At 31.8% G+C, this 17297-nt stretch overlaps 1 protein-coding gene across 1 annotated transcript in view; it reads right to left on the reverse strand.

Moving 5' to 3' along the window:
* dve (SATB1_N and homeodomain domain-containing protein dve) overlaps nucleotides 1-11875 on the reverse strand; it is a 103223-nt gene extending 91348 nt beyond the window's left edge. The window contains exon 1 of the mRNA XM_077433184.1: nucleotides 11654-11875. Coding sequence (XP_077289310.1) covers nucleotides 11654-11740 — 87 coding nt within the window. The 5' untranslated portion in view covers nucleotides 11741-11875. The remainder of the gene's footprint in view (nucleotides 1-11653) is intronic.
* Between the last annotated feature and the right edge of the window lie 5422 nt (nucleotides 11876-17297).

The raw sequence follows: 17297 nt of genomic DNA on the forward strand, positions 1-17297 counted from the left end.
AATTTTTGAGAACGCATGGTTTGACTTCAGGAGCACTGAATTCTTATTTAGAAATTTGGAAAAGATCAATGGTCTAATAAGTTCGGCACATACATATTTTACATACATATTTTAAACTTGATTTAAAAAGGATTTACACGGTATAGCAAAAAAAACATTAAACAGACTCTTTGGAAGCTGCACAAATGATTTAGAATCAGTCAATGATGGCGTTGAACAAAAGTATCCCTTTCTGAAAGTTATATTTCTTGAAGATCAATTGATTTTGTCTATAGCGGAAAGCTCAAAAGAATCAAAGCATAGAGATGATTATGATAATGATAGTAAATATCGGTCTCTAATTAAAAAGTTTCGTATGTTTCTATTACCGTTGGCATCATTCGTATAAATAAGACACTCATCAAGGTTGAGGATATTTTAGTATACATATATACATATATAATTATATGTTAAGTATATTTATTTAATTGTCTTTAACAATACTTTGGCTGAAATAGTATATAATTCAATTTTCGGCTAGAGGATGTGTTAATGGTGATATTCATCCTAATCCAAAGAAGTGCATATGTATGTATAATACATTTAACGGCTGCCATTTTAAGACTTGTACTTTTATAAATGAAAACTTAACTATTTTATTTGACTTCGTATTTAACATGTGTACATAGTTATATCCTTTTTTCATCCAAAAGTATTGGGAAACCATTAGAAAAGTAGATGTGTACAGACAGCTCAAAGTAAAAATGATTGTAAATATTTATTTATATTAAATTCAGTGCGTGTTTGTTATTATTATCGAATAAAATGCATATTTGAGTAACACTAAATTCATTAGGTTTCAATTTGAGTAGCTTTGGACGGCTGTGAATGAGCTTTATTACCGAGGTTTGCAAATCTCCACGGGACATTTAAAAAAGTAGATTACACAGATTGATTTTTTCAATGTATTTTTTTACCATGCACAGTTTACAAATGCACATTTCCCTTTTCCGTTAAAATTTTCAAGCGATGATAAATATTACATGATAAATAATTTATAAAATTAAATTTTTAATATTTAAAAAATACACGCTCTCAATTTAGATAAAGAATCTATGAGCCAATCGCACTCACAATGAATTATTTCCGCAATTCGTCACGAAAAAATCAGTATGCTTTTGCCGCTGACTTGGGATTACGGCGCTTTTTTCGACATTCTAAAAAAAGGTTTTTATTTAGTAAACAGTATATTGAAAGGCGGAGAAAATGATCAAGTACATGGTGAAAATTTTTTATTGCGACATTTTCTGATTACCATTTGCCTTTTACCATTTTTCCGTGTCGATTAGACTTTTTTACGTCTTTCGTTTATGCTCACACGCTCTATTGTCACTTAAATTTCTGTGAGTTGTACCTACGAGTATCTATGTATGTAGTGTTCGATTTCAGTGCGTTCTTACAGGTGAGAGTTCTCAGACAAAAGACGAGGTCTTAAATCGTTTCTGTTTTATTTTTATTTTTTATACGATTCCAATTTGGCGATGTGGCCTCATGAAAGGCTTTGGAATTGAGATCGCCTCTCGAGTTTCGCCAAGAATTTCGGTAGTCCTCGGGTAAAGAACAAATCGGCCATATCTGCAGGATCGTATCAAACGAGCACAGTTAATATATTAATTGTTCACATTAACCATGAAGACAATTAATCGATGATTTTATTTTCAGCTAAAACTATTCAGTACATATGTACGCTCTATTGAAAAAATAAATAAATATGTATGTTTAGTGTATGAATTAATTGAGGGGTATAATTTATGTATGTACATATGTATAGGTACATGTATTAAGTTAAATATAAACAAACTTCGTCACACGACAAAATCGATTTCTAACTAAGAAGAGGCTAACCAGATATTTCAAACCATTTTTTTTAATTTTTACTAATAATGCAATTCGTTTCTAACATTACACAAGAATCGAATTGCATCATCGGTATAAAAAATATTAATGTTGACGTTTTTGATTAGCACTTGCACACATAATATAATATGTATGTATGTATGATTTACTATAGGTAAGCGATTCCCAACCTTTTTAGACTTCAAACCCAACCTTATTAGTACCACCTTCCCAACCTTATTAGTACCACCAAATAAAAATTATTGTATTTCATGAAATTTGTTTTTGCAAGTGTAATTATTATATACATATAGTATTTGCATGATCAGGAATGTGAAGACACGCAATGTGTAGATCTGTTTTGGTAAGAAATTTTGTGGAAAAAAAGTTATTTGCGGAGTCACAATTATAATATGCTCAAAGTTTAATATATTTATCTACTATTTTGTCATACTTCTATTATTGATAAATGGTTTTAATAAAAACCTTTTATTGCTAATAAGCTCTATGTCAGAAAGCTGTTCATATTCCTTACTAATACCTAGCCAAAAATTAATAACCATATTTATTTCGAATTCAGTTTTTAAATGCTATAATTTGAATGTTCAATAAAGTTCTTCTTTTCCTTGGTAGCTGTCCGAAAATGTTGATTATCAAAGAGGTTTGAAACCAATTGTTTGCTTCTTAAGGTTTGGGGAAGCACTGCGTAAAAGACGATTTCATCCCTATTAAATGTTCAATTATTTTTCACATATATTCTGAGACATACTATTCTTGTTTACAGATAAGAAATTATGTAAAGTTTCGAATACTTCAGTTTGATCATTTTCGATACATAGATTCCAAAAATCTAATTTTGTAATCATACTTTCAATTTTATCTGCAACATTAAAGATCATTAGCGAGTTGTTCTCAAGTGTCAAATTAAAGTTATTTATTTTTTGGAGCGTTAACGCGGTAAATTTAAAAATGCACTCAAAAATCCATGCCGGATCTGAGGGAAATGTATCGATTGCCAGATTTTCGATCATAAACTGTACATATTGACGTCGATGATGACTAATTAAGATAATGTTTATTAATTATATAAAAAATATTTCTATTTTTATGATTGTAAATCATTCATTACTGTTTGTCCGCCATTAGTGATTTTTTTTCGCGTACCGCCAACCATCAACCGCGTACCACAGGTTGGGAGCCGCTGCTATAGGTAATCGTTGGACTGACAGAAAAAACTCATTTATCTTAACGATAACCTTTAATTAAACACTAGTAAACACCTATAGACGATAGTTTGACCTTTTTACATATATTTATAATAATTAATCTTCCTAATATTAAATGAAATATTTATTTAAATACTTAATCTTTTTATTATTATTTTAGTTATTTGAATCGAAAAAAAATCGACTCATAGAAATTTTGACTTGTTCACGAAGTTCCCAACCAATGTTTATTACATGCAGTTTTTTTAGAAATTGTATATTAGATACTGAGCGAAGCCGGTTAAAACAACTAGTTATTCATAATTATTAAAAAAATTATTAGAACAATTAAAGACATAATTTACTCGATACCAAACATATTATAACTATTTTGTATATGTACATACATGATAAATTTGCTGTTATATTTTTTTGCCGAATATGTAAGACACAACAAATACCGACTTATTTATCAGTATTTTGATCGCTAGATTTAGTTCGCATTATAAACTTTAAAGGTTCTTACACGAATCAAAAGAAACCTCATGAACTTTTGACTACATAACGCAGGTAAGAGGAAAAATCGGAAAAATTCTCGTGTAGCATAAGTACACATGCATTCTTATGAATTCGAAATAGCTCGCCGACAATATGTTCGTACCTTATTGATGCGAGTGTTTGGTAATTTATGGTTAGTTTTTGGCGGTCAGACCAGATTGCATAGGACGCAACGCAATGCAGTTGAGCTGCATTTCAATCCGAATTCAACATTTCATCCACCAGATCCATCCACATTCGTCAACACCGGCCCATATCACCGTAAAAAATATTCCGTTATAAATTATATGGAAGATTTTGTGTTTTTAACGCATAATAAAATAATTTTGAACAACATTTCTAAGTCAACCTATTATAAGATAAAAGATTTTGTGACCGCAGAAGTTCTCATACTCATACAAATTTCAATTTTCCGACAAAAATACTAACGAGAAGTTCAAAATTGGGCTCTTTGCATCTACTGAGGCAGTGATTGGAGGTCAGAGGTGTTGCAAACGAGGGTCGCGGCCCTCTGGTTGTCAAGACAGGTGTGGGTCAGTGACCCTCTCGCGTCACTCCGTCATCTTCTTGGCCGAAACGTCGACTCCTTGTGTTTTTGCGGCGACCCATCCACTCAAGATCGGTTGGGTCGTTGTCTTCTTTTTGCCAAAAGTGCTGCTCCTGCCGTTGCAGGGCCCGGGGCTCCGTCCCATATACATAACTGGATGCGGGATGGACTAACCGCTCCAGGACTTGACAAAATACTCTCACAGTCTCTTGGCATCATGAAAATTATCCACGAAAGAATATTTGTTTTGATTTTAATAGTAGAAAATCGAGACTTACTTAAAACAGCATGTGATAATTAAGACAATACATAAAAAAACCTAATTAAGAAATCACCAATTCTCTCCGTAAACTTTGACCATGAGTATGGCAAAGTGCTCAATCTGCCATAGCGAGAGGGGGAGAAACGGGAAAAAACGATCAGAACAGTGTGGACAAATGGGACAGTGTGGACGATAGACGTCACCGTCAACGATAGACGTCACCGATTTTTAAACGTGTCCATTACGATTATTTTTCGCCATGGAAATGGCGGACGTCATTTCCACTTATATTGATGACCAAACCGAGCAAAATGGTAAAGTTTTAAAACGATCGGATAAGAACCCAAACTTCGTCACACGACCAAATCGTTTGTAAGCTAAGAAGAGGTAAGTAAAAAAAATGAAGGCAAATTATGGATATCATCAATTAACAGGCTAATCCTTAAGAAACTGTTATTCAATAGTGAATATAATAAATGTTTGAACAAACTAAAATACATACACTATATTCCAATAAATTGTCATCAGACATATACAGAGAGAGATTTCTTAATTTTGTTTATAACGATAAGCTGCTCGGTCTATTTCTTTTTTGACCTTTTGATATATCGTTTTAAGAGCTATTAGCATTGTCTCATTAACGCGTAATAATAAGAAACAAATCGCATAATATTATAATTATTCGCGCAGATATCGTTACACTGAACTCTCAGAAGCCCACTATTTTAATACACACATTTTACGCGTCATATTGTGATAATTGTTGTCATAATTTTAAAATCTTCCCAAATGTCAACATGTATATCGTCAATTTGTATATACAAACATACACATGTATGTATATTTAAAGATTGTTTAGCTCTGAACTCGCTAAAACTCAATCGAATTTATAGATTGCATAAAAGTAAGTGACAGGCGGGTGGTGAACGTAGTATAGTTGCGTATTGGGGAAGTTGCGGTGAGTGGTAAGATGCGGTAGTAACCCGCGCCCAAAACTCGATGATCGCGCGGAGATCACCGCCGGTCACTTAACTTCACGTTGATTTTTGTGTCGTTTGCAACGACGACAATAAATAAAATAAAACATCAGCATGTCATCATCGACATCTTTATGTCCTATCCCTTTCTTTTCTTTAATTTGTTTTAGAATAACGAAAATTCACATATTACGAGTTCTAAATTAGGACAAATTCTGTTTGATCTTGAAATTCTGTATGCTCATACATAAGTATGTACATACATATAGTATATGTGTATATATGAAGTGTTTCTGTTATCATTTTTTTTTCAGATCTAAAATATGTTTATATAATATGTACATATATTTTGTCAGCAAATATTTTTGAATATAAATAGCTATTTAAGATTTATGTACCAATATTTTTGGATCAATCAAAAATAAATAAACACAATTTACGATTAATATTGATCTATGACAAACATTAATCCAGTAAGCAAATAAGAAACTTCCATGGAATATTGTTTAAATTAAGTTATTAGATATTAAACATGGTTGGAAATGATCACATTACAAAATAAAGTAAAAATACATATGTATGTAACAATTAAATTAATATGACACGATCTATTACAGCAAAGTTGTAAGTTTTAATATTGCGATAAACTCTGATAGTCTATTTTTTTGCAAATATTACAACCTTCATTTCATATCTCGAAATCGACCTCGACTTAATGTAGTATAAAAAATTCCCATCGTAGCTTCTTCATAATTACATCACAACAATAATCTAGAACCCCCTCCCTTATTTATAAATAAAACTTTATATTGTGTAAGTAGTTACTTAGATTCCAAAGTACACGATAATAAATTGTTCAAACTTAATTTAGCAGCTCTTACATACATACATATGTCAGTTTAATTTAAATTGTGATTACAACGCTAGTGCAACGTGTCATTTCTCAAACATACGACTTCGACGCGAGCATTTGAATTCGTACATTCACAATAATACACCTAATACAATCGATTTAAATTGGATCAATTGATCCTTGGACAGAGAACGATCTCAAGACCGCGTCGTCAATTTTTCGATCACATTTAGAAAGGAGGTTTTCCTCAAAATTTATCATGGAACATGCATATCGATCGGTTAATCCGAACGGCGAATCAACCTTGCGTCGCAATTCTTCAAATTATCAACGAAAAAAAAGTCATCTGGCATGAATTCACGTACAATTCGAAGGCAAATTATATTATAATATAATATCGTGGGGCGGTGAAGTTTTGCGGTTTCGTACAAAACAGGCATACAACAGTAGATAGCAAGAGATACTGGCGTAATTGTTGAGGCTTCTGTCTTGCCGAAAAGTTTTCTCATCGATTTGGTGTACATGCAGATAGTCGGGGCTATCGCCTATATATCATGTCTTTGGATACGATTTGCTCACTAGAAGCGATTGAATAGACGACGGTGATTATAAAAAAAAATAATAACAAAGCAACGGTCGATCGAGATTTCGTTAGGTGACCACAGCACGGCTACCATGTACTCTCATGTGCCAAAATCAACCGAATCGTGGCGACATACATTTTTTTTAAGTGCCCAGTCATTTATTTCACTATTGAAAAAGCTTCGGATTAAAAAAGAAATACTCGTGAATTGAAAGAAAATTGACTGACATTCCCAACCACTTTTGCATAATAGAACAACGTATCGTTTTGTACAAATAAATAAAATTGTCTTTGTACGCGGTCACCTTAAAAAGTTTTTTCATTAGCTAAAATCTACATCGGCAATAATTATATTATATATCAAAAATATGTGTATTTCTTGAAATCGATGAAATTATAAGAAATTGAATCATTAAATCAGTCGTAAAACCAATGTACATACATAAAACAAATAAATCATACACTGATCATTTGATCAGTGTATGCTTTATTTGTTACACACATATGGTTTTTCAAATTGTTTTGTATAAATACATAAAATATGTTTTATTCTTAACATAATACCTGTTTCCTGCTGAAGCTCTCAAGATGAGACTGCAACCGGAAAGTGTGCAAGCCAAAATAAAATAAGTGAAAAATATCGATAGCCGCTAATATAGTTAGGTACTCTCATTTATTTGTATTTGCATTGAGTAATCGCAAACAAAATACGCTCGTTTATTAAGTCATTATGTATTATAATATAATAGATAGATTATACTCATATGTGAATACATATGAAGATAAGGCTAGTTTCCATACATACATATATATATACATATATATATATATATATATATATATATATATATATATATATATATATATATATATATATATATATATATATATATATATATATATATATATATATATATATATATATATATATATATATATTCATATTATCGCATTGATAAGAATTGGATCGCGGATCGTGATCAAAGTAAATCATCATTCAATCGAAACAAAATTGATATTTGTAGTTACGGTATAAAACTTTATATGCCTACTATTGTTTTTCTTTAACTAAATCAAAATATCTCCGCCGCTAAATGAGAAAAATACATTTCATCAATCTTCTGCCTGAAATATATCTAATCTTATTGACTTGAATTAAAAATCAGCGAATAATTGAATAATATTAACAATATTATTCAACGGAAAATTAATTGATCTCAGAAATGCTTACAATTTTGATATTACCCTATTAATTTCCACAACCGTTGCCATAATCAGATTAACACATTCTAGCTACTGTAAAATTTAAAATCATTATTATACAACTTTTCAATGTCTTAACAACGAATTTGAAATAATATAATATCACATTAAAAATATTTATGTAAAATCGCTTAAATTACCTGAATATTGACTATACATCACTTACGAATTAACACGTCAAAAATGATTGATAAATTGATTATAAAGAGACGGTTTAGCATTTTTTCGAGTTTTTTGCCGATAGTGTAACTGTGATCAATTCGCTTCGATCGTCTTCTGTCGCCGCCGCAGAAAAATCGACAAAACAACTAAAGTGAGATTTAAAAAGAAGGAAAAAAAATAAAGCAACAAATCAGACATTGTCGATCGGCTCAGCACGGTGGCACAACAAAAACCTTAGAAAAACCGCCTGAACTGAAAAATATGTATAACCCAGATTCTGGGACCAGACCGCATACCGTTACGGAATTATCGTACGAAAGAGGCAGTAAATGTAATTGAATGATTGAAATCTCTCGCCGAATCGAACAGAAACTGTTTCGCACTACGCGGAAAAGTGACAATGGCGCTCTTTGATCGGGTCCGGCTCTCGGGAATCCATATAAGTATACATACATATATGTATGTATCTATGTATGTATATATTTTTTTCACCTTTTTCGATCACAGCGAAATCGGACTTGCTAATACGCGAACATACACCTAGTAAAAAAATTAATTCGATCCCGTAGCACATTGTAGCAAGAAAGTTAGATGATGACACATTAACATTCGTAACGGTAATAATGGGCTTCCGCGGCGTTTCATTTTGAATGTCGGGGAGTTTCTTCATTACAAGTGATAAATAATCAATCTGATACTACACAATGATATGTAAGTAGGTGTCTACGTATCTATGTATACGTAGAAGACATATGTATGCACATATTATATGTAAATACAGCGTGGAATAAGTTGCGTTTTATATTTACTAGGGAGACAATAATGGCATTCGCCCGGCCAAAAATCACTATCAAATTCAAAATAAAAATACGCGGATTACGTACATAAGATATCTACTTTCTATGGATTAAAAAAATAGAAACGGTAGTCAAAAACCGAGTAACTTATGTAAATCCCCTCGCCTATAGAGGGATTAGTGTGTCGCCATATACTCGCGTTGCTAATAAACGTCGAATTTTACCGATTTAGCAAACTTCGTATATTACGCTTATTTTTTCTGAATTTTATAATAATTACACTTGATTTATGTACCTCTATGATTTATAAAAAATATTTCTCAAAAACAGTATTGATTTGTCACCTCGTTCGCTTTGGCTATTTTATCGGTTGTGTAAAACTATATTTGTACATAAATGTAGTAGCAACATTACATTTATTTTAAAATTTTATTTTAACGATAATAATGTGAAAAAAAAAATACTTTTCAGATTAACATACATACATACATATTTAAAAATTTTACTGCTTAGTTATACATAATATTACATATATATATATATATCTCTTATTAAAATTAAGAAAATGCAGAATTTTCTTCATTTATGCATTAATATTATATACATATATGTTCGTAAATTAATATTTTATTAGAGAAATTTCAAAACTCAAATTATCTGGGGATAATTTTCATATTTATGTATTTTTTTTGATAACTTATCTATTATATAAAAAATGTATACGAAAATGTTACTATATTATTATATGTATATATGTACATATATTAGTGAATACCACTTTGCATATGTACATACACACATACCTATACATATGTAATTAAACAACAATCCTGTGACGTAAATTGTATAAAAACACAATTCACTGTGACTCAAATAAAAAAACATAAAAATATAATGTTACATAAAAATTTATATATCAAATAACAATTTTGAACACAGTATTATTAATAAAAAAAAACTTATTTTAAAAAGCTATCAAAACTGGATTAGTACGACGATTTATCTTAATTGTAGACTTATCTCCATTGTGATCTGAGGAGGATATAATATTTCCTATATACATATAATAAATCACACTAGAAATTTGATTTTCGCATTCGATTAGAAAAAAAGTGCACCGCCGAGAATCATTAGATTTGCAACTTTTCACTTTTCACACTAGAAAAGCTGCGTATTTTCTTCCATCGAAAAAAATCTCCATAAATGTACCCAACATAAAAGACATTCATAATTATTATCAGTCAACAATGCGGCTCCAAAGTATTGTATACATTTAAAAAATACGCCTTTCATGAGGTTAAAAAAGTGCACCTGCGAGAAAAGTTAAATCAGTTGATTTGAATTTGGATCGTTCATAATTATACATATGTACACACTAAAAATTAGATTTTCAAGTTGTCACGTTTTGCACTAGTATATGTGCGTGTTTTCTTCCATCGAAAAAAATTTCCCTTAATGTACCCAATATAAAAGATTCATAATTATTGGTCAACAATGCAGGTCCAACGTATTTTATACATTAAAAAAAGTGCACTGCCGAGAAAAGTTTAACGAGTTGATTTGAATTTGGATCGTTAATAATACACACTTGCAACTAGTAAATCTGAGTATTTTCTTGCATCGAATAAAATCTCGATAGATGTACCCAACACAAAGACATTCATAATTGTTGGACAAAAATGCAGTTCCGACGAATTGTAAACATTTAAAAAAGACGCCTTTCATGAGGCGAAAAAAGTGCTCTGCCGAGAAAAATTAAACAAGTTTATTTGAATTTTTATCGATCATAATTATTCATACATACACACTATAAATTAGATTTGGAAATTATCACTGCGTATCACCTAAAATCTGCGTATTTTCTGCTATCGAAAAAACTCAATAAATCCTCAACAAAAAAGACATTCATAATTATTGAACAACAATGCAGTTCCGACGAATTTAAAACATTTAAAAATACGAATTTCCTGAGGCGAAGACAGTGCCCTGCCGAGAAAAGTTTAACGAGTTGATTTGAATTTGGATCGTTAATAATACACGCTAAAAATTATATTTGCAACTTGTCACTTTTCGCACTAGTAAATCCGAGTATTTTCTTTCATCGAAAAAAAAACTCCATAAATATGTATACCCAACACAAAAGACATTCATAATTATTGTACAACAATGCAGTTCCGACGAATTGTAAACATTTAAAAAAGACGACTTTTCTTAAGCGAAAAAAGTGTCCCGCCGAGAAAAGTTTAACGAGTTCATTCCAATTTTAATCGTTCATAATTATGCATAGATACACACTATAAATTAGATTTACAACTTGTCACTTTTCGCAATGGTAAATCTGCGTATTGTCTTCCATCGAAAAAATCTCCATAAATGTGCCCAACACAAAAGACATTCATAATTATTGTACAACAATGAAGTTCCGACGAATTGTAAACATTTAAAAAAGACGAATTTCTGAGGCGAAAAAAGTGCACCGCCGAGAAAAGTTTGGCGAGTTGATTTGAATTTGGACCGTTTGTTGTTTTGTTCAAAACTTGAGTAGATGTGTGGTGGGTAAAGAGAACTAACCTGAGCCGGATCGGCGAGCTGGTCGGGCTTGGTATTCGCAGCCACCCATGCCTCGGCGAACGTCTCCATGGCGCTCTGGAAGTCCATGGTGTGTGGTGGTGGTGGTGTGTGGTGTGTGGTGTGCAAGTGCACGTGCCAGTGTCGGCACACGGCGTTCGCGTCCGAGTGGCACAGCACGCGCTCTCGCCTACGAACACGTGCGACCGCCCCGACAACCGGCGGCCGACTGTCGCGCACCCTGACTCGCCACAGCTCCCACCCCCGGACGAAGCGCGCCTCTTCTCTCTCTCTCTCGCGCACGTCTCTTGGTGCCCGAGCGAGAGGGACGGGACGCGTGACGGAAAAGCGTGCGGCGCGCGCGCGGAAAACAAACTTTGAACCGGACATTCGGCGACGTGAGGACCGTGGCGAGCTTTCCCACTTTCCCACCGAGGAAAATCTCACTTTGACTTGGCGTGGATGAATAGCACCGGCGAAAGGGAGGTGGTGGCGGCGGGGGCGGGGGATGTTCGATTCACTCATTGGATGTAGATAAGAGGCTTCGGAGGCGATTCGTCGATCGCTAAGTGTGAAAAATTGTAAAATACCCTCTTTCGATTCTAGCCGGCCAACGTATTCCATATCCAAACAATCGATAACGAAGCGAATGCTAAATTTTCTGTCAACATTTTGTTGGACTATCGTTTTAAATACAATATTATACAGTGTATAGACACATACACACAATGAACCAGCGAACCAGGGTCTCGGAAAAACAGAATTAATTGTGTTATAATATTCGCCCCTCTCGTCAGTCTTTCATACAACACTCGACTATTTAATTGCTTCGGGAAAACATCCTACTGCATGAACACTGCAATGAATCAAACTAGCAAACATAAGAAAAAACTGATAAAAAAATTGTAAAAATTACCAGAGATGAATTGCGAAATAATAGAATAAACGTATCGTAAATTCAACGTCAAGTGCATCTTTACAAAGATTCTTTTATTTTATTTAAAATAGTTTCGAGTATTTCAGGTAAATTTCATGACCATCCAAATTTTTAGTAATTTTGAAGGATATTTTCATATTACAGCTGTTCCTAATATATGTATGTAAATATTTGAACTATTACACTAATAGTCCTTCTACATCAAAAAGTGAGAATAGCCTCAAAACCATCCGGAACAAAGCGTTTTTGAAGCTAATAGCTATTTTCCAATGTATGAAATGCCGATTTCAGTATGAAATTAAATGAAATGCTTGGGTTTTTTTATTATCAACGATAAAAAAATGAGTACGCATTATTAAACCGATAATTTTATTTAATCGAGAAATATCTTTATATTCGCAAAGTTTATCACTAATTTTGTTCGATTACTGTAATCTGTTTTTTTTTTAATTTAATTTGAGAAGTTCCCATAGATAGCTTAACTATTAAAATCTCCAGTTTTCTACATAATCTATTATTTTTTTTCGGTCAATAAAGACGTCATGTCAGACGAAAGGACTATAATCCAATCATGAATATCATAATATACAATATAATAATGAGGCCAAACCGGCTAAACACATTTCTCTAAATCCAAAGAAAATTTATATACATAATATGCATATAAAGAATATTTAATTTTCAATAAAAATCGAAAAGTTACCGTGAGCTTTTCAGAGAAGAATCATTTCAATTATACATGTGTTCTTCTGTTTTCTACATTGTATATGTGTGTATATGTATGTACCTCCATGATACATATTTAGATTATATTTACGAGAATATATGATACATGTATGTATGTATGTATATACATATGTATGTACAGATATGATTAAATTTTTTAAGGTACAATTAATTTAAAGTACAATTAACAAATGCATATTTAACTAAAAATTAATAAAACGAATCCAAAATTCAATTGAACTAATGATCACATGCACAATAGAAAACTCCAACGTAACGTAAGTTATTGCAAAATCAAATTACAAATATGTATATACATATGTATGTATATGGTGTCATGTTTCTAAGAAATTATTAGTAATATCGACTGTTTTTATTATTTACATACAGACAGTGTTTGATTGACATTTTGTATGATCAGCGAAGACTAATCAGCACAGTCAACAAAATAATGTGGGAAAATTGTGGATTACATCAAAGAATGCGTATAATTATTTTACACGACTAATATAATATGTACAATGTATGTAGTATAAAATTTCACTGAAGTGGCTTTTTTATACAATCTGTACTTTCAAGTCTACACCTGACTTTACATCAATGTAAATAGTATTAGTCTTAGTCTTCTTAAGAATTAATTCTCGAGAAAAAAAGCGTTTTTTTATATTTCTAATTTCTCGAGCAATTAGAATTTATCGATGATTCTCAACTGCATCAAAAAAAGCGTTGAATGATTAAATTAACTTATTTACTGTTTTTAAATAAACAGAATTTGCCCTTTTCGTTATAAATGAACGTAAAACTATACTCAAAAGTGATTCACTGTCAATTTTATTCCATGTTTGAATTAACACACAAGAAAAAAATGTGCTTTCCGGTCCAGATGAGCCACGGAGAATTATGTCCAGAGTTAGAAAAGAAAGTTTTAGATTATATGTGATAAAAGTATGTACATATATGTATGTATGTATTTTTTACTCGCGTACTTTAAGAATAAGTTTCGTGAATTAAGCTTCCAAATTAGTTATTTTATTTTATTTTATTTTATTTTATTTATTGAAAAATCAACAGACAGGATGTACATAGATATGTATAAAAAAACAAATAGTAAATAAATAATATATGTAACATCCGAGTCCAATAATAGATTTTTACAAAAATGAAAAAGATAAATATAAGGAAAACAAATTAAAAAGTAAAGAATAAAGGCATGACAAAATATGTAGAACATAATTAAACTATAGTATTAAAATATTTGGAAAAGGTTATAATATAGAATATAAGAAGAAATTGAAATTTACAAATATAAAACAAATGAAAAAGGTAAATACAAAATAAACAAATGAAAAGGAAAAGAATGAAAGCTATAATATGATTAAATAGCACATTACATAACTAAACTAAAGTATAAAAATATTGGAAATATTGGAAAAATAGAATAGGAGAAGAAATGAATCAATCGGTCAAGATTCTCTTGATGTTAGACCTGAATTGATGACCTCATTCAGCTCTCCGAAGGGGACAAAAGGGAACAGGGGACAAACAGGGTTATAAACTAATATTATATATATAAATAAGCTAATCTGCGTGTGTGTCCTAACGCGGACAAAGGAAGCGTTCTAAATTTAATATATATATATATGTAATTTATAATATTCAAGGTTGCGAGGACAATCACCGGGGTTTGTTTATTGTAATTGCAGGTATTAGGTTTTTTAAACTAAACATACAAGGTCATGCACCTTTTTCCTTACGAGGTTTTAAACATTTCTTTTTTCATATTATCCGATTCCCGATTCCGATTTTGACTTAAAAAAAAGGCTCACGATCTTACATGGGTATTCAACTTTCACTTTTTTATTTATTTGTTGGCAATTTCAATTATAAAAAAATGTTTGGATATCACCATCTGTTAATAATAAGTAGTCTAAGTCAGCAGTATGGCTTAACGGTATTGTTTATGTTTAGCACCAAGTGATCAGTGGGTTCGGTCCGCTATACTGCTGGTTAGATTTGGGGGTTGTGTGACTCCAAATCGATCGTTTCTTATCAGAGTTTGCCAATTTTATTTGATCATTGTTGAAACGGTTCCTTAAAATTGACAAAAAATCCTGTTCTTCTTTCTTTCCTGTTGTTTGTTGTACGTACAATTTGTAAAAATTATGTACAAAATTTAAATCCATAGATGTCTCAATGGATTAATAATTAAATTATTAATTGTTCTCCAGCTTCTGGAATTTATGTAATAGTAAAATGCTGCATTATGCTGTAATTAAATGTCCAGGAAAGCGCATTGGGGTCTTCCAGTCAAGCCTTCCTGGTATATATCTATGTAAAAAAAAAGTCAAGATTTTTTTTAAATCGATTATTTTCTAAAAGATATATATATATATATATATATATATATATATATATATATATATATATATATATATATATATATATATATATATATATATATATATATATATATATATATATATAATAGAATAAAAAAAATAATTGGAATAAAAAAATATGGACTTTTTCAATTTAATCAGAAACAAAACTCGAAGAAACTATTTTAAACAATATTACATCTTGAATTGATTGATTACATCTTAACCGTACTTTCTTATAGTATGAAGGCAAAGCAAATTAGATAAGGAGTGAATTCCGAATTCTTGAATTACAGGTTTAATTAATTTTGCATCTCGACTTTACATATAAAGTATCAGTAGATGAAGTTTTGTGCCATTTTGCGCGGTTTGGTCACAGAAATTAAATCGCTATTTTATGGTGAAAAATAATCGTAATAAACACGTTTAAGAATCCAAAAATTTTGAAGACGGTGACATTCCATGGCCTTGTTTGTTTGACTTTCCGCCTCCCACTCGTTTTGTGAGATTTTAATTGTTTAAACGCATATGAATTTATCTTTTTCACACTATATCTTATAAAATTTGCATTTACAGGCTTTCATTATCTCTCAGCAGTATTTTTCGGTGGTTGCGTTTATGTTTAGTACCGAGAGATCACTGGGATCGATCCGGTGCTAATATAAGTGCTCAATCTGCCATAGCGAGAGGGGGGTGAAAAGGGAAAAAACTATAAGAAAAGTGTGGACAAATGGGACAGTGTGGACGATAGACGTCACCGTCAACAATGTTTCATGTTTCAACAATGTACAACAATGTTTGTACGTCACCGTGAAGGAAGATGCAGTATTTTCAAACGCGTCTATTACGATTATTTTTCGGTTACCTGACAACTCGTTCACAGATTTTCCGTAAACCGAGGATGCGCTCCAAGCATTACGTATACGGCCATCTCTTCCTCACCCCGTCTGTTCACCAAGATCTCGTTTACTATGCCATTACGTATGCAGCCATCTATTTCACAGACCGTCTGTTATCAGTGAACAGACGGTCTGTGAAATCATCCTCGGTTTACGAAAAATCTGTGAAAGAGTTGTCGTGTCACCTTATTTTTTACCGTGGTAATGGCGGACGTCATTTCCACTTATATCGATGACTTAACCGAGCAAAATGGCAAAGTTTTAAAACTATTGGATAAGAACCCAAACTTCATCTGACGAAAAAATCGATTCTGAACTAAGAAGAGGTTAGTAATAAAATTGCTGCAATTTTCGTAATTAATTGTCTAGAGAGGGTCATTGGCGACTACCCGTCAGGCCTTCCTGGTATATATCCATGTAAAAAATAAAAATATATATTTTTACTTCACTAATAGTTTATTTATTGAGTATATGGAAAAAAAAACAACGGGAAATAAAGCTTTAATCCTACTAAAAATCCAAAATGTGTGAGATGTGAGTCTTCTGAAACGTGAAAACTGACGAAATCTTAAAACCATAATCCAGAGTGGACTATATGTATGTAGACTAAGAGCGAACTCGGCAGTTCGTATGCTGGCCAGCCTTCGCAGATTTTGGCGACAGGGGTCGAGGAGGGAAGGGAAAATCCATCCTAGTCTACTCCTTGG

Source organism: Arctopsyche grandis, chromosome 1 (assembly GCF_051622035.1).
Source record: "Arctopsyche grandis isolate Sample6627 chromosome 1, ASM5162203v2, whole genome shotgun sequence".
Taxonomy (NCBI): Eukaryota; Metazoa; Arthropoda; class Insecta; order Trichoptera; family Hydropsychidae; genus Arctopsyche; species Arctopsyche grandis.